The 25,418-nt window shown below is 39.0% G+C and overlaps 1 protein-coding gene across 11 annotated transcripts in view; it reads left to right on the top strand.

The window, feature by feature from the left end:
• Nucleotides 1-25,418, top strand: part of LRRC7 (leucine rich repeat containing 7) — a 176,091-nt gene that overhangs the window by 80,988 nt on the left and 69,685 nt on the right. For 9 of the 11 annotated variants that reach the window (XR_012776653.1, XR_012776654.1, XM_075508974.1 and 6 more), the window contains exons 4-6: nucleotides 734-812; nucleotides 1,555-1,644; nucleotides 4,723-4,779. Coding sequence is in view for 8 of the 11 variants with exons in the window: in XM_075508974.1 (XP_075365089.1) it covers nucleotides 734-812; nucleotides 1,555-1,644; nucleotides 4,723-4,779 (226 nt within the window). In the remaining 3 variants the exon portion in view is untranslated. Of the gene's footprint in view, nucleotides 1-733; nucleotides 813-1,554; nucleotides 1,645-4,722; nucleotides 4,780-23,429; nucleotides 24,536-25,418 lie in introns of those variants that run through there. The other 2 variants (XM_075508983.1, XM_075508977.1) reach the window with 2 other exon arrangements.

Genomic DNA, 25,418 nt, shown 5'->3' on the forward strand with positions numbered 1-25,418 from the left:
TTTACTTGTCTGTAAAAAAAAAAAAATAGAGCTTTAGCATAGTATCCCGTGATGACCCGTGACCGATAAACATTAGAAATAGGAGTAGGAGACCATTTTTCAGTGCCCTTATGAACTATTCCACTTCCCAAAGTGGCTTAGTACTTACTGGGCTCTTGTGTAACGTATGTAAGCATGTAAGGCTGCAGATGAACAACCACCAGGAATTACATAGCCAGTGACTAATTTGCTGATGTGCATTTCCAAATTGTGCATTTACATATTTATGTGCCTAAAAACCTTTGCATGTCTGAACTTAAGTGTCTTTGTTTTGAAAACGAGGCTTAGGCATTCTTGAAAATTTTGAAAAATTTATTATCAGTATAGGCCTAGAGACTCTCAGGATTATATGTATGTTCTCCCGAGAAGAGGAGGAGGCAAAGGAGAAAAAGATAAGCAGTTTGGACAGAAATGAAAGGCACAAATATCAGTACAAATGATGTCACTATTTAACTCTAGAAGATTATATAAATCAAGCATTAGCATAATAGTTTTAGTACAAGGCGTATTATCTGTTCTGGTGTATTTATTTAGCACTTCAGTATCATCTTTTAGACTGTAATACTAAAATAGATGTATTCTTCCTGTTGTAGCTTAAGTCTGATCTGAAAATGCCAAATGAACTAATTTATGAACAAAACAAGATGAACAGTTTTTTTGTGTGTGTATAATAATTATTTCAATATTTTTTTAGGAATTCAAGATTTTCCAGAAAATATTAAATGTTGTAAGTGTTTAACAATTATTGAAGCCAGTGTCAATCCAGTCTCTAAGTGAGTATCAGTAGCTTGTGTTTGTTTACTGCAAGTGCAGAAAATTTACGCAAAGTGAACTAAAATTTAAAAGGCATTGTATCAACTTCATTTGCAGGATTAATCTAAATTTCTTTTTAATTGTTTGAAGTCCGGTCTTCAGGTATCTATTAAAAGATCTGTGTACTATGTAACAAACGTGGTGTCTTTCAACATAGTAAAGGCAGTGTTGGGAAAGCAGTTCGTGTGATGCAGCCTTTTAAACGCGGGGGGCTGGTGCTTTGGGTATTTGGGAAGTAAGCCGTGCTACGTCCTCGCATACTGTAATCTCTTGGGGCTTTGGCAACCCTTATTCCTTCCAAAAACTTGCAATAATAGTCACAAAAAAATCTGTGGTGTAATCCCATGATTTATAAAAGGGAGTGAAGGAGATGAAGGGATGAAATTTTACTATTTCAGTTTAAAAAAAAAAAAAAGAGCTAGAAAGAAAGAAAACACCTTTGGCTTAAACCTCTCAGCTAGGAAGGGAGAAAAGGCTGATGTAACTTGAATGTGCCAAGCATTTGAATTTCATGTGGTTATAGCAACGTGGAAAAGATGAGAACGGGCAAAAATGTTGTCTGTAACGTGTAAGTTCTTCTTGAGAATTTGGGTAGAAAAAGAAGGTGAGAGAGAAAGTCATCTTTCTCTTTCTAAATATACATTGTTATTATTTCCATAGCAACTTCGGGGTGAGCATTAAGCTTTTAACTGTTTTTTTTAGGCTGCCAGATGGCTTCACACAACTTCTAAATTTGACCCAGCTCTATCTAAATGATGCCTTTTTGGAGTTTCTTCCAGCTAACTTTGGAAGGTAAGAATTAGTCATCAAAGCACATTGCTCTTTCATATGAACCCAGTTTAGGCTTTAAGGGACCATTTTAAAGCTGTATTCTTTTTAAAAACAAAACAAGGCAAAATAAAAAAAACCAAAGAGATTTTGGCTTTTCAGCCCTGTTTTGAGGAATGATTGTTGTTAGAGAGAATGTCATGTCAGCAAGAACTTTATGATGAAGTGATGCAGTTTGGTGGTTTAGGGAAAAGGTGAGAAGAAATAGAAATTGAAGAAGAGGCCTGTCCTTGATCGAATGTGTTATTAAATTGTGGCAAGGGCAGAAAATAACAATAAGGTCTATGCCTATTGGAAAATGAACAGAAAGAAAAAGTGTTGTGAGTCAGAAAGGAAGAAAGAAATGACTGAGCGTGGTGGAGTAACCAAAGGAAAAATGTGAAAGCAAGAACAAGAGAGAAGATTCAAAAGACAGCAGAGCAGAAGGGATGTAGAATGAGAGTAAAAATAAATGCAGCAGAAACTGAGCCAAAAAGTGTTAGATAAGGACAAAGCAGCGGGGAGGGGGAATCAAAGCTAGCACAATTTGCCATGGCCGTTTAAGAGGGCAGTAGACACCAGTGGATCCTTACACTGCACAGGTCTGGCAGAAGTGTCAAGTTTATTCCAGCTCTGTTACACTGGTGAGGGAGTGGTCAGCCTTTCTGCCCTCTGATTGTCCAGCTGGGCAAACAGCTCAGAAGACAAAGGATTAACAGAGGAAAGATACGGTGCTGCTACACAATTCATGTAGTATTAATTTTTTCTTGCTCCATCCAGCTACCCGAATGTGTGTTTTATTGTTCAACTGGGAACATCAACTCAGCACTCCAAAATTCGTACTGAGGTGGCAAAATGTGTGTTGGAAATGACATTGGTATGCTCAGGCACTGAGAGATAGAAACTGCTGCTTTATCAGCATTCACTTGATGGGCCTGTCACTGACGCAGAGCTGAGTCTGGGCTTTATGCTGGAATACCTTTTAGAAAATGCCTGGTTGAAGAAAGAGGAAGAAAAATTGTCATTGTTTGCATTTGATGAGTGTTTGAAATATCAGAGTAAATCCTAAGACAGCCTGCTTCTGCAGTTTGGAATCAGACATTATGTTCAAATGTCAAGGAAAAATAAATATATTAAATACCCTGCAATTTATCGGATGTGTAGTGTTTATATTCATTATGCTCTTCTAAAGCCTTGCTGGCACTTTGTCTAATAATCGTTGTCACTTAAGGACATGTCTAGTATTCTAAATCTTTTAGCAGAAAGCACTAACTTTTTTTTCTTTTTCTTTTACAAATGCCTATCTTATCTAAATGAAATTACGCTAGTTCCAGTTGTGATTATTATTCCTTCATTATTATTCTGCTCCTATATTATCTATTTGGTGTCTTGCATTTAGAAATCCTTGTCATGTTTCCGAAGCTTCCCATATTAGCATACAGACATTGTTCTTTTTGTTTTTTTAACTAGCTACATGTAGCTCTTTAACTGTATCTCCCCTATTGCTCTTCTCCAAATTTTAGTGCTTTCTTTATATCTTCTGGTACAGTACTATTCAGTTAATCTGTTATGGTCTCATTTAGCCATGTCAGTAAAGTCAGGAATGGAGTCTACCTGAGCATCATGTAAATATCTCTACACATTTCTTGTTTAAGGTTGTTCTTTTTAGTCCTGGTTGAGCACAACTGTAAGACTTGAAAAGTCTTCTGCTTTATTTGGTAGATGAAACAGATAAAATCATAGTTTTCTAGAAGAGCATAATATTGGGAAGCCTGAGGTTCCATGAAACTGAAAACTGGTGGTGTGCTGGACAGAGAGCTATTTAAAGCTTTGTTGTATTTTCTTTGAACTTTTCTCACATGTTTACACGTATGGCACTAAAGGACCTGGACTGTAGAGACAGAGTAATACGAAAAGCAGTATTAATGAAATTGTTGAAACTCACCATAAAGTTCCTCAATAAACTGTCTTCACATATCATAGAAACTATGGTATCAGCCTGAAAGCTTTCACAGTGTGACTCTGGGCTGACGTCTCTGTTTAGAAGTGATAAAATTATGGGTTAGTTATGCAGAACTGCTCAGTGTCACACAGGCCTTGAGCAGTCCTGGGCACAGTCAGCTCAGGCATTGAATGGACCTCTAAAAAATAGTTGATTTGATCCTCCAGATTTTCTGTGAGTGCAGTTGTACAATTTGAGATGAACAGGAAAGGACCTTGTTCATCCTTTTGGTTGTATATCCTTTTCCTTTTCCTCCCCACATTGATTATAATTTGGGATTAAAGAACCAGCAAAAGGGTGACATGAATCAAAATCCTTTCATGTTTATCAAATTATCTTCCTAGACAATATGGGTAATTAGACAATACTGCCCCAACTTCTGGAACTCCAAAACTCCAATATATTAGTTTCTTCATCTCTTATCTGATGTGTCCTCCTTCCTTCCCATTATTCTACTTCATGAAATTTATTGCTGTGGCTTAAATAATACTGCCGGTTAGAGTTTGCACAACGATAGGGAATTACAAAGCACTGTTGTGTACAGGTTCTAATTTATGCCAACACTTAAGCACACGTCCTACTTCTGTTTAAAATACAGTAAAGTCAGTGGAGATCTGTTCTGTGGTATTGCTCTGCCTGGGTGGAGTTGTAGTATTCAGCGCTCAAAAAATGCAAAAGAAAGTTGTGAATTAAATAGCAATTGCTTTTTATCCTTTAATAGGTCTGGAAATGTTTGAGAGAAATTAACTTTTACTATGTTCGCCTTGTTTGAATAATTAACAAACATAGTTTAGAATTACTGTGAAAAACTGATATATGCCGAAGTTTTTCAGAAGAGTTCACGTAAGGACAGGTATGTCCTTATCCGACGCTATCTGTCCTTGCGTGAAGCTGTTTGTTCTGAATACTTTTTGTGTCATTCAGCCCCACACTAACTGGACATCTGATTATTGTGCATTAAGCAGACCCTTTTTTTGTTGAAATAAGTAGTTTCAAATCATTCTTCTGAATTCCTGAACTAATTCATTGAATGAACTAATTATTTTTTATCATATTTCTAGACTTGTCAAATTGCGAATTTTGGAGTTAAGAGAAAATCACTTGAAAACTCTACCAAAGTAAGTGATTGACTATTTACATAAGTCTCTTTCACCTGAAATTTCCAAAAGTGCAAAATATTTTTATTGTCAGCAATGCAATGGTGTCATTTCTGTTAAGAGTTATTTTTTCCATGGTTTAAAGAAATTCTGCTGAAGGTTTTTAGCAAAAAGTGTACAATGGAAGATGCAGACTGGTACATTAGCTGACTGTAACTCAATATCCAAAATCTATAATGTGACATTTTAAAATACCAGATGTAAACAAAATTGGAAAACAACATATGAGAGAACCCTGGTCAGTGATCATGTGACAGTATTTTCCTCATGAAGAAGTGGTCTGATGTATTGCAAACATACTCGACATAACCTCAGTAGAACAATCTCCCCATATGATCTGTGCAGAAGTTAAATGTATATTTGGTGGTTTACAATACTCTTTAGAAACCTGTACCTTCAGAATATTGAAGAAATGTCAATTTGGTAGTGTTTCTTGGTACTATTTACCAAAAAAGAAAGTTGCCGTAATTTGTTGCTATAATTTGACCGACATTTAAATGATATTTTGAAAAGGAAACAGTAAAGAAATGAAAAATAAATCTATACGCTTCCCATGCTAAATATAGGAAGTTGCACTGCATAAAGCAATGCATATGGTTTTGTGTTTGGACCAGCATTATACAATTGTTTTCTGTAACAGGGATCCTAACCAATGCAAAAATATCCATGGATTTGGGATTGTTAGAAGCGGGGGTTGTCTGTCCCCATTATAAGTGATGGGGACAACTTATCGTGGTGGCAGTAGACTGTGTTTACAAAATGTTGCTGATACTGAATTGCATATTATTTAGCTCATTTAAAAAGGGCACCCTTTTTAGCAAGCATGCATTTATCAAAATCTCCTACGCAGGCATTTTGCCTATAATGAGATATAGTGACATTTTCACTACTTCCTGTGGGCTTTTCTCCATGGTGCTTTCCTTTTTTAAAGGAAAGCTATTTTTTGTGTTAAAGGCAATATTCTTTATATCAGTTGAAAACACTTTTTTGTCTAAACTTTCTATTTCCTCTGTTCTGAGTCACATTTACTATTTTGAAAAACAAAAAAAAAAGCCTTAATCTGCTACCAAAGTGCTTATCTGCATTTAAAAATGAGACCTGTTCAGGACAGCAGATTTGCAGCCTTTGAGGTCTTTATCATCTGAAAGGCTATATACATGCTGTAGTATATACGTGCTATCTAACTACCTCTTAAACATCAGTCTCTTTTAGAAGGGAGTCGTATAGTCTTTGCATGCAAGGTGCTTGTCGGAATAAATGGATGTGTGCGTGCTAGGATTGAAGAATCGGAATTCCACAACAGAATAATTTTGATCAAATGGATTTTTTTTTATTTCTGGTCTAATTCTAATCCCACTGAAGATGATAACAGACTTGTTACTGAATTCAGTGGGAGCAAGATTGGGATTGTGTGTCATTGTTAGTAATAAAAGATTTTTTTTTTTTTCTTCTGTGATACATGGTGTTTAACAAGCAAATTTTGTCAAGTTAGGCACGTGTTTGGAAGATTCATACCTAAGCGTCGCAGCCTCTGGTTTCGGTAGCACTGAGTTTGTTAAGGTGGCTGAGCGGGACTTTTCCCACGGTATTGTTCTGGAAGTAAGGAAGTTCTTTGATTCTTGTAACCAAGGGAAACACTATTTGTAGGCGTGTTTGTTCTCTGCTCTTCGCTATGGCAGAAGGCTTTGCTATACACTACTGAGACGACCTGGAAGCAAAAGGTTTTGCTTATGCAAATGTTGTCCTTAAAACTGCTAGATAAAAGGGACAGCTGTGTTATGAAATAAAGTAAGAGGAAGAGGAAGAAAGTTGACAAGGTCATTTTTGCATCAACTGGGACAAAGATGGGAGATCTATGCATTTCTGGGCTTCTTTTGTCCTCTAGAGCAGTTTTCTCTGCAAGCAAAAAAAGGTGCCCAGTGTAACGGATGGACAGGAGTTGACAGATATTACAGAGTGTTAATTTAGAGGTTATATGTCCTGGTTCCTAGTTAGGGTGAATTTGACCTCTTTTATAAGAAGATGGTGACTACTCATCTAAAGCAGCATCTCTTTGTCTGCTGGCATGGGCCTGGGCAGATCGGGGCTGAGCGTGGGAGGTTGGAGGCGGAGAGCGGTGAGGCCATGGGCGAATGGAGCCACGGTAGCGTGGCAGGGAGAGCTAAAGCAGTATCGGTAGGTCGTTTAGGATTTAAGGGAAACAGGAAAACCTTAAATACCAGGCTGCTTTATTTTCTCAGCCAATAAGAGAAGGAAAACTGTGACAAGAAAACTGTGTCTACAGTACAACCATCTGCAGTTAGGAAAACAAAAGCACTAATATAAATCAGAATATATTTTACAATCTAGTTGCAAAAAAGGTGATGCAGGTCTTTCAGATATATACTTAAAGGCTTTCTTTCTTATCCTACAATTTATTAGATATATCATGAGTAAGATTAACCTGATTATGTTGGTAGTTTGTCCAGAAGTTCTAATGTGAGAAAAGGCATGAAAAGGAAGGCAAATAAACAATTTTGATATTGTAATTTGGCTTTTAAATAGATGTGAAATGTACTCTATGACTGTTTTAAGTAACTTCTGCTCAGTACTATTACCATGCTAAGTGCAACTTAAAGATGTTATCAAAAAGCAGATCATATTCTTTCACCTGTTCTATGCTGTAAAATATATGTATAAAGATTTTTTAAAGGAAACATTTAGCATTTTGGCATAAACAGGAACTAAATGTGCTTAGTGTTTACTATAGCTCTAATTTTGCTGTATTTCATACTAGCTCAACAGTCAAGATTGTTGTAAAACGTGTCCATAGTAACTGAATGCAAAATGTTCTAAAATTATTTACAAAAATATCAGATTAAGTAAATACTAACTATAGTTGGCTGAAAAGTAGCTCTCTCACCAGAGCATAGATCTCCGAAGTGTCCCTCTTTAATACCTCTTGCATTAAAAAATGAGAGCTTCCCTTTGCTGAATTTGTTGACATAATTTTACGGCATCTAAAACATGTCCAAACATATCACTGTATTCCCAGGCACTTTCCTGATAGAAAATTAGTGAAGCATTGTTCATAAAATGCTTTGCAGCTTCTTCTGATGAGCATACCAAACATTTAAAATAACATTGTCTTGCTCTATCCTCCTGGGCTGGAGACATAAGTTGCTTTTCAAATGAAAATGTGGCAGGATACTCCTGTTTTCTGTCAGCAGAACTTTTACTTCAGAAAATACTACTAGGCTTAGAAATATTTTTTAATATAGTGAAAATACTTGGATGTTTAGTCTATAGATCTTCACAATACTGTTTTATAAAATCAGTAATTTGTTTTCTCTCTCATGGTTTGATTAAAGATTATTATTGATACCGGTTTCCAGGATCTTTTGAGCATTTAGAAATATTTGGAAATCTCTGGCCAATATTGCAAATAATTTCTAATATTTTATTAAAGCTTTAATTTGTGCAACAAAAATAGAAAAATCTGTTTTTTTCTCTTTAATTTCTGTTAAACGTTGCAGAGCATCTGTGAGATTCTGACCAAGTTTCTTACGTGTGAACAATTTTGCCACCTAGATCACAGGGTTGTGTGTTGGCATGAAGAACCAGCTAAGATAATTTTTATTATTGTGTTTGGATAAAAGTGTACGTGATCTTTACTCGCTGTAACAACATGCAATATTACTGTGTAATAGCTTGGGATGGTGTTTTATAGACGGTGGCTCCCGATAGCTCCTGTTCTGTTCTGTGATACGACCCTACTGAACGCCTATTTGAAGCTACAGGCGAGGCTTTCCAAGTGCCAGTGATGTTTTCAGTCATTTTGCACCCAAACTGAAGCAATTAAAATCAGTGGACAGATTCCCATTAGCTTCAATGGGTTTTGAATGAGGCAGTTTGTGCTTCAGTGTTTAATTAGTCTGTGTTTGAGTAACTTGTCAGAGTGGAGGGATGTAATTCCCAGTTTTCTATCCTGCTGAATAAGGCTGTAGTTCAACCTGGATGGGAAGACAGGGGAAAAGAGGAGGCTGCCATGGGAGGAACCACTTCGAGAAGTGCGTAGGTGACTCCAGTCCCACGGTCCCACCAAGGGCCCGTCCCGCTCTCAGTCCTGTTTGTGGCAGCGATCAACACTTACCCAGCAGGAGCTGAGGAACTTGGTGACTGTAACCCGCTTTTCCTTAACGTCCTTTTCTGTGTCGTTCATGAACTAACCAGCATGTGCCCCAGCCTGGAGCCTGACTATTGGCAGCTCCTCCTCCTCCACCCACTCCTTTGCAATTGGTGGTTTTTTCCAATCTTTGGTCATTTATTTATCCATGTGAAGACCCTCTCTGGTCACATAGCTGCTTAGGTTAAGAACTTTCAGTGAAGGACCTTTGCACATATCTCTTGGAAATGAGGGTAGACTTTATTGTCCAGCTCTTTTGTACTCTTGCCTCTTTCAAAAGACTCCGCAAGTATTTTGAGTCATCCATACTCATCACAAAAACTATGTTGAATTTCCCCAGTGTGTCATATTTGTCTGCATATCCCCTTATTCTATTGTTTAAAAGAGTTTCTGTTAATTTGTCTGGTATAGTTGTCAAAGTCACTGGTCTGTAGTTTCCTAGGCTTATCCTGGAATGATTTAAAAGTTGTCGTGCCATTAGTTACACCCTTCCCAGTCATCTAGCGCTGAAGCACTATGTGAGAGGTTTTGTGTGTCATACACACATGTTGTCTGAGCTCTCCTCTGTGGGTGAGCATGGGAGCCTGCCCAAGCTCTGAATACAAATACAGAAAATTAATTTAGTTTTTCTGCTCTGACCTTTTTTTCCGAGCATTCCTTTTATATCTTTTCCAGAGACTCTGGCAGGCTTCCTGCTTCTGAGGGGCCCGAGGAGAGATTTGTTATTACTTTTTATGCCTTTTTTCAAATATTTCTGAAGATATTTTCTGGCCTACTATAGTAAACCATTCTGTTCTATTTTCCTTATTTGGACATGTTTTCATCTTTTTAAAGGATGTCTTCTAGGTCTCTTATATTTTCTTTTTTGCCATGTTGGCTTTGGATTTTCTCAAGTCCTTTTGACAGGTGTTTTTGTATTCCTTTAAGCATCTTGATCTTCTCCCAGCAGCAATTTAGCTTGCTTAGCTGATGTGGAGGAGTTCTCACTGTGGTTATTTTCCTCTTATCTGTCCAGAGCTATCCTGAGAAAGGCTGGAGCTACTAAACTCAGAGGCCAGCCATTACTCCTGAAGGTCTCCTCCTGTGGGTCCCGACCTTTCCCCCTGCGTGGGTCTCGCTGTTTGATGCAGAGAGGGACAGGCTGTCTGCCATAGCATATTGCAGTCCCGGGACTGTACGTCCACATTGCATCTTCAATGACAGCAAAGTCCGTACTCGTCAGTGGCCTCAACGTGTGCCCAGCACATGTAGGAGGCTGGCCGGTGAGGAGCACGGTGCAACTCCTACCGTGGCTTCGGAAGGAGACTGCCGTGAGAGCACCAGTGACACACTGGACTTTGCACATGTATAGATGGCACAAGGCAAACTTGCACCAAAAAGAAATTGTCCTGTGCATAAAATCAGGCAGGTAGATGCACCCAGCGAGTACCTCCACCTTTCCTTCCCCAACAGTACAAGGTCTGCTTGCTTGTCAGAGGTGTTCGGTATTATCCACGTGGGTTGTTCGGTATTATCTGTGTAGGTGTTGCCAATACATGTCAGTGTATGTGTCAGCATCTCTGGGTTCAGCGCTGTGACAACCTGTGATTACAGTTGCACTTTTCATCTGTTGTGTCTAGTGAAACAGAAAACACCCCACTTAAAGTTTTTTCTCAAGTTTATAAGAAAAAATACATTTAAGTTAGTTGCACATTTCAGTTGTGTATCAGAGCACATATGTATTTACATACTTACACATATGGATGCATGCACACACATACGTATGTACAGATACGAGTGGTTAGTGAAGAGATGTAGTAACACACCCGGTTTCTGGAGGTGCTGTGTCTGTACCAGCTCGCAATGGAAGGGTTAGCACGCATGCTTCCCCCTGCAATGATCCTTTTCTGTCGCCCACCGATTTGGAGGCCTCCACATCGATCAGGGTGGTGGGAACTGTGTGGACTGGTTCTGCTGGTCCCCCGGTGCGGCATGGGGATGCTGTGCTGGGTGCACCTCTCCTCCCCCAAAATACCTCTGCCTAGCACGTGGCTGCTGTTGGGAGCTAGCGTTTCTGCCGGCACTGTTCTTGTTCCTCAAGCTGTCACAGACCTAAAATTTAAGAACAGAGAGGAGGCTGTTATTGAGAGCATAGCTACTTACCAAATACATTTTGCTGTTTTAAAATCATGACGGTGAACCAGGAGTTAATGAGTTTTCTGATAAATGTTCTGAAGTTGTGTGAGTGTGTGTGCATGCATGTGTGGATGCCCCTGGCTTGGTGAATGAGACGCTCACATTATTGTCTCAGTATTCCCCTTTCAGTCCAGATAAACAGCTTTCATACCACTGTTACCATCTTCTCTGTTTCCCGCTCTCCTAATTGTAGCTTCAGCTTATATGGCTTTGTCTCACCTCCGATACAAATTGGAGTGCTGTTTTCCTGTACGATTGCACAATGAGGCATTTTTTTACCTAGTGGTTAAATAATTATTAGGCTAGCAGTGTCTGTGTTGATGTTTTTGAAGCCATTTACCGAACACCTTTTTTGTTGGAGCTGTGAACTCTAAGGCCTATACTTCATTATAAGGCTACCCTTTATGAATGGCTGTAAATATTGGACACCCCTGTGAGAACCACAGAATGGTCTGACAGTGACTTTCTAATTTGTATGATTAATCCAGCCACTCTGATGCACAGGATATTTAATAATTTTCTTTGAGGAGTTATGTAAACGATGTGAAGTACCACTGTGTTTTCCCACTGTTTGGTAAGTGGATTTTCCTGAATTTGCGAGAGTTCAGGCACTAAGCACTTCTCTGTGTTAACGTATATTGGTATAGAAAGTAAACTTTTTCCAACCATTAGCTGTTTCTTGAAAGTTATTTCAAACTAGTTGAATGAAAGTTCACAGTGGATACAAATACAGAAGTCATGTTTGTGCTGCCTACACTGTAGGAAACAACTTTTACGTTATGATGAGTCAACCTTAAATCATGCAGCAGCAGCAGCCTTCTGCAGGGTTTGATTGCTTCAGTTCTGACTGCAGGTCGAGGCCTTGTGCCCTTTTTCTGGATGTTTAGTTGTAATAAATGTACTGTTAGGCAGTAGATCTTCCAAGTACAGTCTGATATTCTCCCAAAATAAGCAAAAATAGTGTGGCCAGCAGGACTAGGGCAGTGATCGTGCCCCTGCACTCGGCACTGGTGAGACTGCACCTCGAATGCTGTGTTCAGTGTTGGGCCCCTCACTCCCAGAGAGACATTGAGGGGCTGGAGCGTGTCCAGAGAAGGGCAACGGAGCTGGGGAAGGGTCTGGAGCACAAGGCTGATGGGGAGTGGCTGAGGGACCTGGGGTTGTTCAGCCTGGAGAAAAGGAGGCTGAGGGGAGACCTCATCGCTCTCTACAGCTGCCTGAAAGGAGGGTGTAGAGAGGTGGGGTCGGTCTCTTCTCCCAAGTAACAAGTGATAGGATGAGAGGAAATGGCCTCAAGTTGCACCAGGGGAGGTTTAGACTGGATATTAGGAAAAATCTCTTCACCGAAAGGGTTATCAAGCACTGGAACAGGCTGCCCAGGGAAGGGGTTGAGTCCCCATCCCTGGAGGTATTTAAAGGACGTTTGGGTGAGGTGCTTAGGGACATGGTGTAGTGGTGGGCTTGGCAGTGCTGGGTTAACGATTGGACTTGATGATCTTAAAGGTCTTTTCCAACCTATATGATTCTGTGATTCTGTGTTCGAATTGGATGTAAATCTAGAATATTGAAAACGATATATTGTCATTGCCCTTCTACCAAAGGGCAGCTGGTTAAATCCTAGCATTGCTTTCCTAGGGGTTTTTTCCCTTGTAAGTGATAAGGCGGCTGTATTAGGCAGACTTCACATTAGTACAGACTCTGTTTTCAGTTCCATCTTGACTGTTTTCCGGGAGTTTGAGTATAACTTGGTTTGTGTATTAGTAATAAAGACCTGTGCCATCGTATTGCTGTTCAACGGAACCAGGATATTCAGGCTGATGAAAGAACCCTCATAGGAGAGAAGAGGGAATCAGGAAAGCCTAAAATATCTTAGAGCATAATTACACCAGCACATTTAGGAAGCAGAGATATGAAGAGGCTATATATAACTATGCATTTGATGTGTGTGTATATTTATGTAGACAGATACATGATATATATGTGTGCATATATATACACTTACATGTACACACACATATATATGCTATATGCACGTATGCGATATATCTCTAGTTGGTCATTTCATAGACTGGGAACCAACCTAGCAAAACCAAAAACAAACCAAAAAAGGAGCAGCAGGTAGTAGGACATCCTGAGTGTCAGTGCTAGAAGAGAAGATGGGGAATGTGCTGAGTGTCAGGGGCAGAAGACAACGAGGGGCGCATTGGGATCAAGGTGTAGGTGATACTGGCTGCCGAGGACTTCCACCCCGTGAGCAATGGGACTGCTGGTGTCAGAGAGCAGTTACTTGGCCTGCCCTAGGAAGAGTGCATTCTGGCTCTCTGCTCTTAAAAAATAGTCTGGCCTAGACTAGCTAGTACACCATTTAACCCAACCCCAAATCTAAATTACCAATTTTCCTAATTTTTTTGACCAAGCGCTCTAGGAACTGTGGCACGTACGCAAAGCTCAGAGGTGGTTCCTCTCACTAATGGTCATCACTTTGCTGGTTTGCATGCTGAGGATCTGTGGTTGTGTCAGGACAGCACAGAGTTATTACAGTAATTGAAGTAAATCACCAATTCGTCAAACAAATCTAGTAGCTAAATTTACAACTTAGTTGGGAAAGCAATGTTCGGAGCACATTTCAAATGTAACAACAAAAGCTTTTAATTTATCTGACAGTCGTATTTCAGCCTGGTCTGGTTACTACTCCAATGGAAGTTCATTAATTGGCATTGAATTTTATATTTTCTGACATTAGGCTGTGTCATAAGTATTCATTGCTCTTCATAGCAACGGATGTCGGCAGACCTGCCACTCCTAAACTGAACGTTTTGGGACATTAACATCCTGTTGAATTCCTGAGAGCAATGAAGAATATTTCAGGTCTCAGGAAAGAATCTGGAAAGTATACCTGTGCTGCTGCTCACACTAGACAGCCAGGCAGCCTGCCTACATTTTTTCAAAAATCTTAGAGTAAATTTAAGTAATTAGTATGATCTTTGCTCTCAGAGCTGTTTGGGCTGAGGAAAACACCTTTTCAGGGTTTTGTGGCATTTCTTTCAGTAGAGATTTGTAGAATTGAAAATTGTAGAAACCGCATTTGTAAATGGTGAGTCACTAGTGTCTGAGAAACTGTAGGTGCTGGTAATTGATGAGAAAATGCTTGTATTTGTTGTACTCATCCTAATGACTCACTGTTTCCCAGCTGAAGCTGTGGCTTCTCATCTCTTCTTTGGTTTTCTGGACAATAAGTATTACAGCTATTGTTTTTCTGCAATACCATGCCGTTAGGAAATCATGTACAATGGCGACGTTACCAAAGGGGTGGGCCCCTAGCAGCTAATGTTAGAGAAGCCCAGGATTTCTCTTGGTCTTCAGCTATTGCTCAGAATTAATTTGCTTTGTGAAGAGTAAAAATTGTAGATCAAGCTCTCAAGTACAGCCTCTGAAATTGGAAGAACTATGTAATTCTGAAGGTGAGAGCAATTAAAAACTGGGTGAAATGTAATAGTACAGTGTGCAAGGTCGTGTACCGAGGGACTAACAGGAGTTTATGTTATAAATTGGGAGTTCTTCAATCAGAAATCATATTGGAAAAAAAAGACATGAGTGTATTAGTAGGATGTAAAATGTCTATGAGTCATCGATCTAATAGAGCCATGACAATGCAAACATTCTGTGTCAAAGTATTTTCGCTGAAGACAAAGAGGTGTTTATGACATTGTATAAAAAATGAGGGAAACCTCATTTGGAAAAGCTCCAAATGAAACGATGAGGAAGAGCTAAACAAGGTCCTAATCTGATAGGAAAAATAATGAATGCAGAGTGTATTATATGGAAGGGCCCTAAAAATAAGGTGTTATTTAATCTAAGAAAACAGAAGTTGAGGGAAGAGATGTTAGTGTTTGTCTCTACACACAGAGTCAAGGTAGGCAGCTTGGAAGAGAACTCTCTCTTCTGCCTGGGCAAGGGACAGAGTTGTGTGTAGTTAGCAGAGGGACAAATAAGGATAAGCTGGCTGTGAGAGGTAGGAATGAGAAGTTCCCAAAGTATCGGAATCATCAGTACCTTCTCCCTCCTCCTTTTAAGACTGAGAAACATCACTCTGCATTTTGCTGAAAGACAAAAGCAGCACTTTTGGCTTGGGGATGGGTCTCCTCAGCACAGACCAGTGGAGGCAGGCGGTGGGGGAAGCGCCTGGGCTGGTCCCTGTCCCAGCTGCCGGAGGAACCGGCTGAGGGTGTCCTGACTGGCAGGACGTGCTGGGATGGGCATTCAGCCTGCCCTGGCTGGCCCGGCTGGCCTCCTACTGTCACCAGCTTTTGGTTCTCACCAGAATGTTGTGGAAGGGTTAAACTTCAATGGCACGCGTTGCGGTTCGGTTCAAACTTGTTGGTGTATTGCAACATCAGGTCTGCTCTCTGCATAAGGCGAATTTTGGTGGTTATTAAGCAAACTGGCTGCAATCAACCAGAAGCGGTAAGTTTCTATCACAATGATATAACTACATTGTAAGATTCTTTGTGTTGATCAGCACTTTGGTATTCCTTTGAAGATGTTTGCATGCATTGCTCTGTTGTTCTTTGTTGTTTTAAATCCGTACATTTCTGAAAGATACTTATTTTCCAATTATCTCTGTCCCCTCGGTTTGCAGTTGTTTTAGTGCAATCTTCCTGCATTGCCAAAATACTTCATACCTGTAATTTTACTCCTGGTTTGAGTCAGGAATAAAAGGACTTTATGGATATGGTGATGATGATGATAGGGTTTGGGTTTTTTCCTTTTGTTAAAATTAGCCATTTTATATTGATGTGCTTTCAGTCTTAAAATGTAAACAAATGTTTTTTATTCTTGCTGGCAGATTTTTAGGCTTTGGTTGTAATAAAATATAACCATGTGAAAATACAGGTAATATGTTTTAGCCACACAGTCTTCTTTCTGAGAATTGCTGCTAATGAGTATGTGTGCTGTCAAAATTCAGACTCTGCTTGAAAAATCATTGTTTAGACTTACCTGTTGTAGGCAATATAATGTCAAGTCAGTAATCTTCTGTTTGGCTTTTTTCTGCAAATGTCTCAAGTTGTAAAGAATCTCTGGGTTTTAACTGCCGCTGTTTACATTACAACAGTACTTCTGTGCATTCTAGTTCCATAAAAGAGTAGTTCTCAAAAATTCTACGAAAAAGAAACCTTCCTATTTCTGCATAATATTTTACTATCAATGCTTGAATATCTTCCTTGATAAAGGGCAATGGATACGTTTTCTTCCAATAATTCGAAAGCACAGAAGTTCAGTCTCATCTAAAGTTTTCCATGAAAAATATTTCAAAGAGAAATGGAAGCAAGAAGGATGCCATCTATTAAGTTTTTCCATCTGGATAATGAGTGAAGGTGTGAAAACAATCTTTTTGTGCATATATAATGAAAGTATCTGTTGCGGCTTCAGAATTAAATATATATTGTAACAAAAACTTAAGGGGGGGGCAGAGAATCCCATTTTTCACCCAGAACAATTCACTCTTATGAAATTTCATAAAATGGATTTTTTTTCTTCCTTTGAATTCCAAATGTACTTTTTTTCCTATAAATATAATATGAAAAATCAACATTTTTCTCTAACATTTTTTCTTTCCATTTTTTTCTTTCCCCCCAAATTTAGAGATAGAACCATAGAAATTAAAAGCTCTATAAACTGGTGGTGGGAAGTATACGTGTTCCTTCCCCCTCTCCCTGGGTAATTAATTCATTTATTTTATTTTACAAACTGATTAAATCAAAAATTTTGTAAGTCATGGGTTGTTATTTCTTTTATTCCCTGGCCAATCACCTAGCAATACTGTAACTCTTTCACACTTGAAAAATAGCCAGAATATTAAATGCTGCATTGGGAATGCCACACTTTTAATTAATTCCACTACCAAGCTACCATCTGCACCAAATTAACGTGCCAATTATCCACAACTACAAAACATCTAGCAAACAAATCAGATGGAAACAAGGCAAAGTGGTGGAGGTTGTCCGGTTCCTGTTCCAATGATCATAAATACATATTTGTTGAAATTCCTTGTAACTCTTACTTATGGTGCTTATTTCTTAAAAATGGTGAGACTGTGCATAGGGAGACTCAAAGGCTCAAGGTTTCTAAGCAGCATGATAAAAACTGTATAAAAAGCACATAGTAATTTGTTTTTAAAACAATATAAAGTGAAGTAGACTAGATTCTTCCTTGGCAGAATACATATAAAATAATAGTAGGTGTTTTGCAGAGGTTAAGTTTGCAAATTGGAAGTATCTAAACGTGTAGAGAGTTACAGCTCTTATGCCCTTCTGTAGCTAAGACTTTATTCCAAACTGAGAAAGTAAGCAGAATAATACCGATGAATCACTTCTTGTGTAGATGCAGTGTGTGTATGGAACTCTGACATTCCTCTTCAATAACCATTGTAGGATAAAAACTGGCATATATCACTTAGAAGCACCTTTGGTGATTTATCAAAATATTGTTTGAAACACTGTTAGGTAAAGTTACTTTGTTCTTGTTCCCTATTTCAATATCACTTTGCTTTGACTTTTGAAGATAAGTATAAACATTTCTCAGCTTTTACAGCGTTGAAAGACTGTAGACATGGCCTTGCTTGCTTCTTTAGTTTCAGCTCAGCAGGAATGACCCAATAAAGATTCAGAAAGATATTCAGACATTGAAAACGTCACAAACCGTTACCTTTTTTCAGATGTGAAATTTGCTGAATAAAAGTGATTATTATTTCCATTAACCTGAAAATGGAGTTGTAAAAAGCATCCTTGTGACTTAAGGCCATTAGTCCCACTGACTTCTATAACATTTATATTCCTAACATGCTCACCACTTCCAAAATCCCATTTTAGGAAGTAGATTTGCAAAAATCACAGGTTGTCTGAAGCGTGTTGAAGTCAGTGGAACAGACAATTTATATCAGCTGAGAATCTGTCCAGCGGCATCTAAATATAGGTTTAAAAGCTTAGCTTTAGCCTGCTATTTTTTGAAATGCTGTTCCACTTTCTTCTAGTGTATTATGAGGATGTAAACTGTTTCCCACACTTTGAGATTACAAATATTTTCATCATTCATGATGACCTGTTTTCTTCAAATAGTAACTCTGGCTGAGTTTAATAAATCATATTCCAGAAGACTTACTACTTTGGCACTCATTATTAAAATACTGCCAATATTTTAATAAGCAACTACTACTACGTATCTTCCCTTTAGGCTATTTTAAACTAAATATATTTGCTGCTCAGAGAAGATGCAGAAAAATGTATCTCATTGTTTTCTTACTGTAAGAATGCTTTTCCAACATATATAGCGGGTCAAACTTGTCTGAAAAATCGCATTAATTTTTCTTGTCTGAAGGCGGTAGTGGCATTTTTTTTGCCTTATCTCCTGAAAGGGACACTCTGGCAGAAGATACAGCTAGAACTTCTTGTACTGCATTGAGCATACTCCAGTACTGCTTCTGCCATCTAGGATAATCCTGATATTACTTAAACTGTAATTAGTCGTTCTTACCTGGTGGTGTTCATGCTGTAGAATTTTAATGTGTCACAAGGGCAAAGGAAAGACAGAGCAGAAGTTAGAGCCCAGGATGTAGGCCTGTTTCATACACCAATTTTATTTTATTTATTTATCACTTATTTGCTTCTTTAAAACTTCCATTAACAGATGCAAAAATGATTTTCTTTTTTTCAGAAGAGTTTATATCTGATTAGTAGGGCTCAATTTCAGATAAAGACTTCATAGCACAACGTGGTAGGAGGGGAGAACACGTATAACCATGGAGAATCACCCTAGCCCACCTTACACTCATTTGGTTCTTAATTATACCAGACCCCTGAGCTCCTCCCAGAACAAGTGGGAGCTCAACACACACAGAGTTCGCTCTGACTGTTATTAATGAGATCTAATTTGGTTATGCTTAGACTCTGTGCTCTGCTTTCTCAAGTATGGTTGTGTTATGGTATGCAAGGAAATTGCTCGTTACACTTGGAACACCTTAAGTCACTATCCTTTTAATTTTACTTGATCAAAAAAAAAAAAAAATCTACGGAGTAAAAATGCCTGCACACAATTCAAACTGCAAGAGGAGTTAAATGAGAGAAGATGACTGCTGGAACGCATTGAGAACAGGATGGGGTTTTTGCCTGCCATGACCATCGGAGACCTTTTCTTTTTCCCAGCTGGAATAGGAGACTACTAGAAGCGCATGGTTCTCAGCTGCAGTACTGATGCAGCGTTGACTGCAGGTAACACACCCCTCCTCCGAGTGTCTGTGTGCACTGCACTGTGTGTCACTCTCCTGTGTTATCTTTGAGTAATGGCTCAACCTGATGTCCTGGGACAGTGTGTTTCTGTCATTTAATAGGTTGTTGGATTAAGGATGGATGGTTCTGAGCTAATCACATGTAGAATGACATTTTTAGTTGATGCCATCCTTAGCCGTATCAAAGTGTAGAAACTGTGCCTGCAGATGCTGTGGGCTGTGAACTTCAGCAGTGGCCGTTTGTCCTCCAGTTGAGAGGGAAGGGATATCCTGTGACCTGTGTTCTTGCAGCGCATCGGAAGTTCCCTAAAGGCCAGCAAGCAGACAGCGCCTAACCTGTGGTCAGCTCTGTGGTGCGCAGAGGCGCTTACCGTGTGCAACTGCTTCCCTCAAGCCTTGAAAAATTCCCTGTGCGGCAAGGCATTTTATTTGTGTAACCAGGAAAATAAAAATAATCATGCAAAACTTGATGACTCTCAACTGCTTATGTTCTAGCACATATAAAACATGATTGACGATTACTTTTGAAAAACTGCAGAATATGTATGTCTGAATAAATTACAGTGGTCATTAGTCTTTATCACAATTACAATTTCCTGTAGCTGGTCAGTGAGTTCTATGAACAATTAATATTTGTATTTCCTATTGAAATACATTTGTAGGTTATATTCACCAGTTATACCCTGTATTTGTGCCTTGTAGCCATCCTTTGAGCACGTATGGCTCTTCCATGCTTCTCCCATTTCAGTGCCTCCGATGGACTGGTTCCGTTGAAGCTCACAAGCTCTGTGTTGCAGCTTGCTTCCTGTCATTCGATTATGAAACAAATCTTGCCCGTATTTGCCATACTTCGCAATGGAATATCATCTTTCTGCCAGCCTTTAACTGTTCTCTAATAACCGAATACAAAGATCGCATTATGGCCTGCAGTTGCTTTGTTTTTTTCCTTTTAAAGCTATGTCTCTTAGACAGAAGTCTCACACCAGCCTCCTCTTTGGCACCCGCTCCCCAGAGTGCAGTGTGTATCAGATGGGGTTCATCTGCTTGTGACGTTCTCTCTAGCCCAGCTGGCAAACAGCCACTGCAGCCAAACACGTTATTAATAGTGTGGTAGAGTAACTATCTTGGTGAGGCAGTCAGCAGAGATCTTCCAGATCTTATAAACTATACTTCTACAGTTAAAACTACCGGAGATCACCTATGAAGAAATCAGCCGTAACTATATACAGATATTGCATGGGTGACAACAGGGGTTGCCCTTCTGCGCTTTCATTTTCTGAGGTGCTGCTTGCCATCTCTGACTACTTCCGTCCTTCTTCCTCAATTAATACGTAGATCGTTATTGAGCCATGATGTTTTTCATCTCAAATTCATCCTTGTCTTTTTCTAGCGCATCCCCATTTTATTTTTCTGGCTTTCCCTTTAGAAATAATCCTGGGGTTTGTATGTGTTCATGCTGTCTTTAGGCCATATTTCAGTAGAAATAGGAATCTAAAGGACTACTCAATAAGAAACCTGTGTTGAGAGTAAAATTCTTTTACTCTTGTTTTTTGGGTTAGCTGATTCAGTTAACTTTTAGCCATCAGATATTCATTAACACCCTTTGAACTTGGTTCATTCCTGTTAATTATTCAGCATCTTAAGTTAGGGCTTCTTCCTGCTCTCTGGCAAAGTAAATGGGAAAACAGGGCCAAAACTGCCTTTTCAGTCTTCAGGCTAAAACTAGGTCTCTCTTTAATTTATGTTCATTCATTCCATGCAAAACTCGTACATAAGAGTATAAAGCATGTGCTGAATTCTTTAGAGATTTGAATAATATATTGTATATCCTGATGAAACAGGGGTTGGTTTTAGTCAACTTTTAGTAGTGGGAAACTTAGAGCCTGCTTCTCCTCTGTCTTCAGGATGGTGGAGATCCAGATCCCAAGTACTAGTCATTTTATATTAATTTAATAGTATGTTCAAGCTGATCAGTGCTGCAGTGTTTACAAATCAGTTGTTTAGTTTCCACTGTATTATTACACTGTGAACAAAACAGAAGTTGTCATTATTTATCAAATACTGAGTCTTTTGAGCAAAAACAGTAAGGTGACCTTTGTGGCAGGGAGTGATATGGTCGGTCCTGCTCAGTTCAGTGGATTTGCTTTGAGCTAACGGCTGCGTGGTGCTTAGTTGCCGGCTGGGGCTAAACCACGACAGGGTCCTGGGCTCATAGCTGTTAGACCCGTGTATTTGTCCTGAAACATGGCGCGATTTTTATTGTCATTATGTCACCTGTGTTACCGATATCTTGTGTTTCTTTGTCCAAATGCAGACATCTTGTAGCAAAATCATGGATTAAATTGATTAAAAAATCATTTACTAGGTGTGAATTTGGCTCCAAGGTTTAGTGACTGTTAGGGTGTATTTGCCCTGTGACTCTAACGTGCCGAAGCTCATACTTCCCTCAGGGAATGTTAATTCTGAAATTCACTCACAGAATCGCTGTATGTTTGCTATCACTTGTATTTTGAGTGGTTTTAACTAGATATACTTTGAAACTAGGTATACTTTGAAATTTTGCAAACATGAACTTCATCTGTTCAGGTTGTCCATTGACATCGGCATTTTAAGATAGATACGAGGTTAAGAAACACACATTACCGTCTGGAAAAGGGACAATAGTTTAATGGAGTCCATTTAATCCTGCAGGTGGGCACATATTTTCTTGCATCTTCCGGATAGTATTCCTGCAGCCTTTTCTGAGATAAACAGCATGAAGCAGAAAATACCAAATGTTAAGTTAAATTTTCAGTTTTCTATATCAAAGGATCCTTCAAGTAGTGGTGCTCCTTAAGCACAATGGGGCATTTCAGGGTCATGCAGTGAATGTATACATTAGGGACTATTTGGCTCCGACTTTCAGGAAAGCAGTCGTAAGATACTGTATAGAAGTACCACACGTGTCCTTTCCTTGTAGTCACACCACGGACCCTGTCCCAGCCCGTTTTCCTGCTGTTACAGGGCAGGAGGTGGTAGCTGCATACTCGGCCGGTCGGTCCTGTTCAGGCAGTTCTGACAGAGCAGCTGCTGCTCCAGACTGCAGCGTGGTCCCCAAGCGTGGTGAGCAAGGACCCGCAGGCAGGGATCTACGAGGAGTATCTGATTGTGTGCCACGGGGCGTATCGTAAGAAAATTTGTGCGCCAGGTAAGGCGGACTTCCATGTAATTTAGTCCAGAAAGTGGAAACGTGCATTAACTTTTTTAAACGAGCAAAGCCGGTTATCAGGAAGAAGGTAGAGGAATCCAGAAAGCAGGTGCAAAATAAAAAGATAAAAAAAGGAGTTTAAGAAAAAAAAAAAAAGGCATAAAAAGTGTATTCATGAAGTCTTGATGTTGCCAGGAGCTTTGCACTGGCTAATGACATTTACTCTGCATTCTGTTTGTTTATGTAATCAGTGGCGCAGAAGTGGGTCTGAACTGAAATTTAGAACGCCCTTCCCCAACAATTTGAAAGCTGTGCTGGGAACAAAATTAGTGTGTGAATGAAGGTCAAAACTGTGAAGGTTTCACCTTTCTCTACAATCAGTTGAGCAAACCTTTCCAGTTGTAGAGTTATTCATAACTGGGTCCTGAACTAAGGGATTAATTTTAGAGATCTGATCCGTTTCCACCATAAACAAAACCGATGGGAATTTAGGACCCTATGCGGAAGGCAGTGTTTGAAGTGAGTAGTGTGTTTTTAAAATCCTTACCTTTTGCACGCAAACATTTTTCCTGAAATGATTCATCCATGTGCTTTGATTATGACTGAATCATGAAAGAGCTTGATTTCCAGTTTCTGTATGTAGGACTTTTGTCTTTGTGGTGCTTTGTATTTTAGGCCCTTGATACCGAATTAGGTAAAGTCTCACAAGTCTTCAGTGCCATAGATGCATTGGTTGTGTTTAGACACCTTCTGCACCAGCAGTTCCATCCTTTGGGCATTGAAATTGATTTTTCTCATCTTAGCATTTGAAGATGGAGAGTGCCCTTGCCCATCGCCTGAGAGTGTACAGTGGCTCGAACAGCAGAGGATGTGGAGTCAGCAGATTTTCGGGCACCAGAAATGGCAGCATCAGGAGCATCAGCACGAGTAGACTGTGTTGAGGTAGTTCTCCCACACTGTATTATGAAACCAAACAATTCTGGTATACAGAGGCTGATGGAGGCTGCCTCTTAGTCCAGAATGTTTCATCCAGAGGAATACGTTGGCTGGTTTTCCCATGTGCTTAGCCCAAGTAACGTTGTATACAGCCCTGCGTTGCGCACAGCAGTATTTTTGGTAGCCATGCAGCCAAGGCAACAGCATGCCCTGTGGATTGTCTGCTCCTAACTTCTCTTTGCGCTAACAAGGACACCATCTAAAAGTAACAAAGCAGCACAGTCCCGTGACTGACTGAGCTGCTGGAGGTCCTTAGTCTTCAGAGACTTAATTGCTTTAGGCATCATCCCATGGTCTCTGCTATATTCTCTGATCTGTGGATTGATTTGTGGGTTGTAAAATCCTTAAGTTCTTCAATATAATTACAAATTGAAATGGGTATTATTTCTTATAGTTAAGTTAAAATAGACATTATTGTTGATATTATATACATTATTTTAGATACTTTCTCTGTTACATATTTCAGTCCATGTGTAACAATATTTTGTATCCTCAAAATCAATTTTTAAGCATACTCTGTTATTTTGAAGCCTGGATAATATATAGATTCAATACTTTATGACAGATTAATTTATACTTGTGGTCCTTTGCTTTACACCGTACATGTTTTATATTCTGGAAATGATATAAATTATCTTGAGATTCACTGAAAACTAAGACTGAGTTTTCTTTGTAATCCATTAAGTGATGTATAATTAAATAGCTCTTTGTGATTGTATCATGTAATGTTTTAGCTCTGGTTAAGATTTAACTACTCTGCAGCAGGTAAACTATTAACATTAAGTATTAATTTTATAGCGTAACTTCCAAACTGATTCATTAATGAATTTAAAGTTACATTGCAAGGTTTAAAATACTGAAACTGGAAGAGACTCGGGAATGTGACATTTTAACAACTTTGAAATAAAGGTTACTGTGGACAACAAAAGTGTGAGAAAATATTATTTGAAATGAATACAGCAGATAATCCAGTAATGGCAACATATATGCCCTTCCTTGCTTTTTATTTCTTCAGAAAATAATGGTATCCGTTTATCACAGTCGTATGAAAATATAATTCTGTATGCTGTCACACAAGGAAATAGAGTATGTAACCGTTATAACTTTCTCAGTCCTATCTTGGTAGAAGTATGACCATCGAAAAGCAGGCATTAATTCTGTAGCAGTTTTATGTTGCATCTTTCATTGTATTTATCGTTGTGTAAATGTAGTTGTGTGTCTGACAAAATTGCTTTTCACTCATGGATTTTTACCCATTAGAGATACTTTTGTTATTTCTGAATACAGTTCTTCATATGTGGGAATAATTCAGATGTGATTAGAAGTTTCTAATTGGAGGTTTGAATAAACCTTCATGTAATCACCATCTCCTATCTGTCAGAAAGCTGACCAGGATTTTGATGAGAATACCGTGATTTCATTAAAGTATTTTATGGCAGTTGACTCGTTTCTTTTGCCAGAAACTGTAAATGCAAGGCATTTGTTTCTTTTGCCAGAAACTGTAAATGCAAGGCATTTTCCTGGTTATTTGAAGCGTTTACAGTGTGTAGATAAGTATCTTCTACATAAGGCAGCAAAAACAAACATGCAAGAACATGAGAAAGTTATGTCAGGCGATGTATGTGATTACCATGAATTATAATTAATACCACTGAATTGTATAATGTGAGTTATAATTTATGGAGTGTGAATGTTCCAAGACTATTGCGAGTGATGTTAGTTTTTCACCAAGTATTCAGTAATCTCTCTAACCTACTCTCTATGCTGGTTTTCATGCATTTGTGGTTTTTTGAGAA

The sequence above is a fragment of the Mycteria americana genome, chromosome 7 (assembly GCF_035582795.1).
Source record: "Mycteria americana isolate JAX WOST 10 ecotype Jacksonville Zoo and Gardens chromosome 7, USCA_MyAme_1.0, whole genome shotgun sequence".
NCBI lineage: Eukaryota > Metazoa > Chordata > Aves > Ciconiiformes > Ciconiidae > Mycteria > Mycteria americana.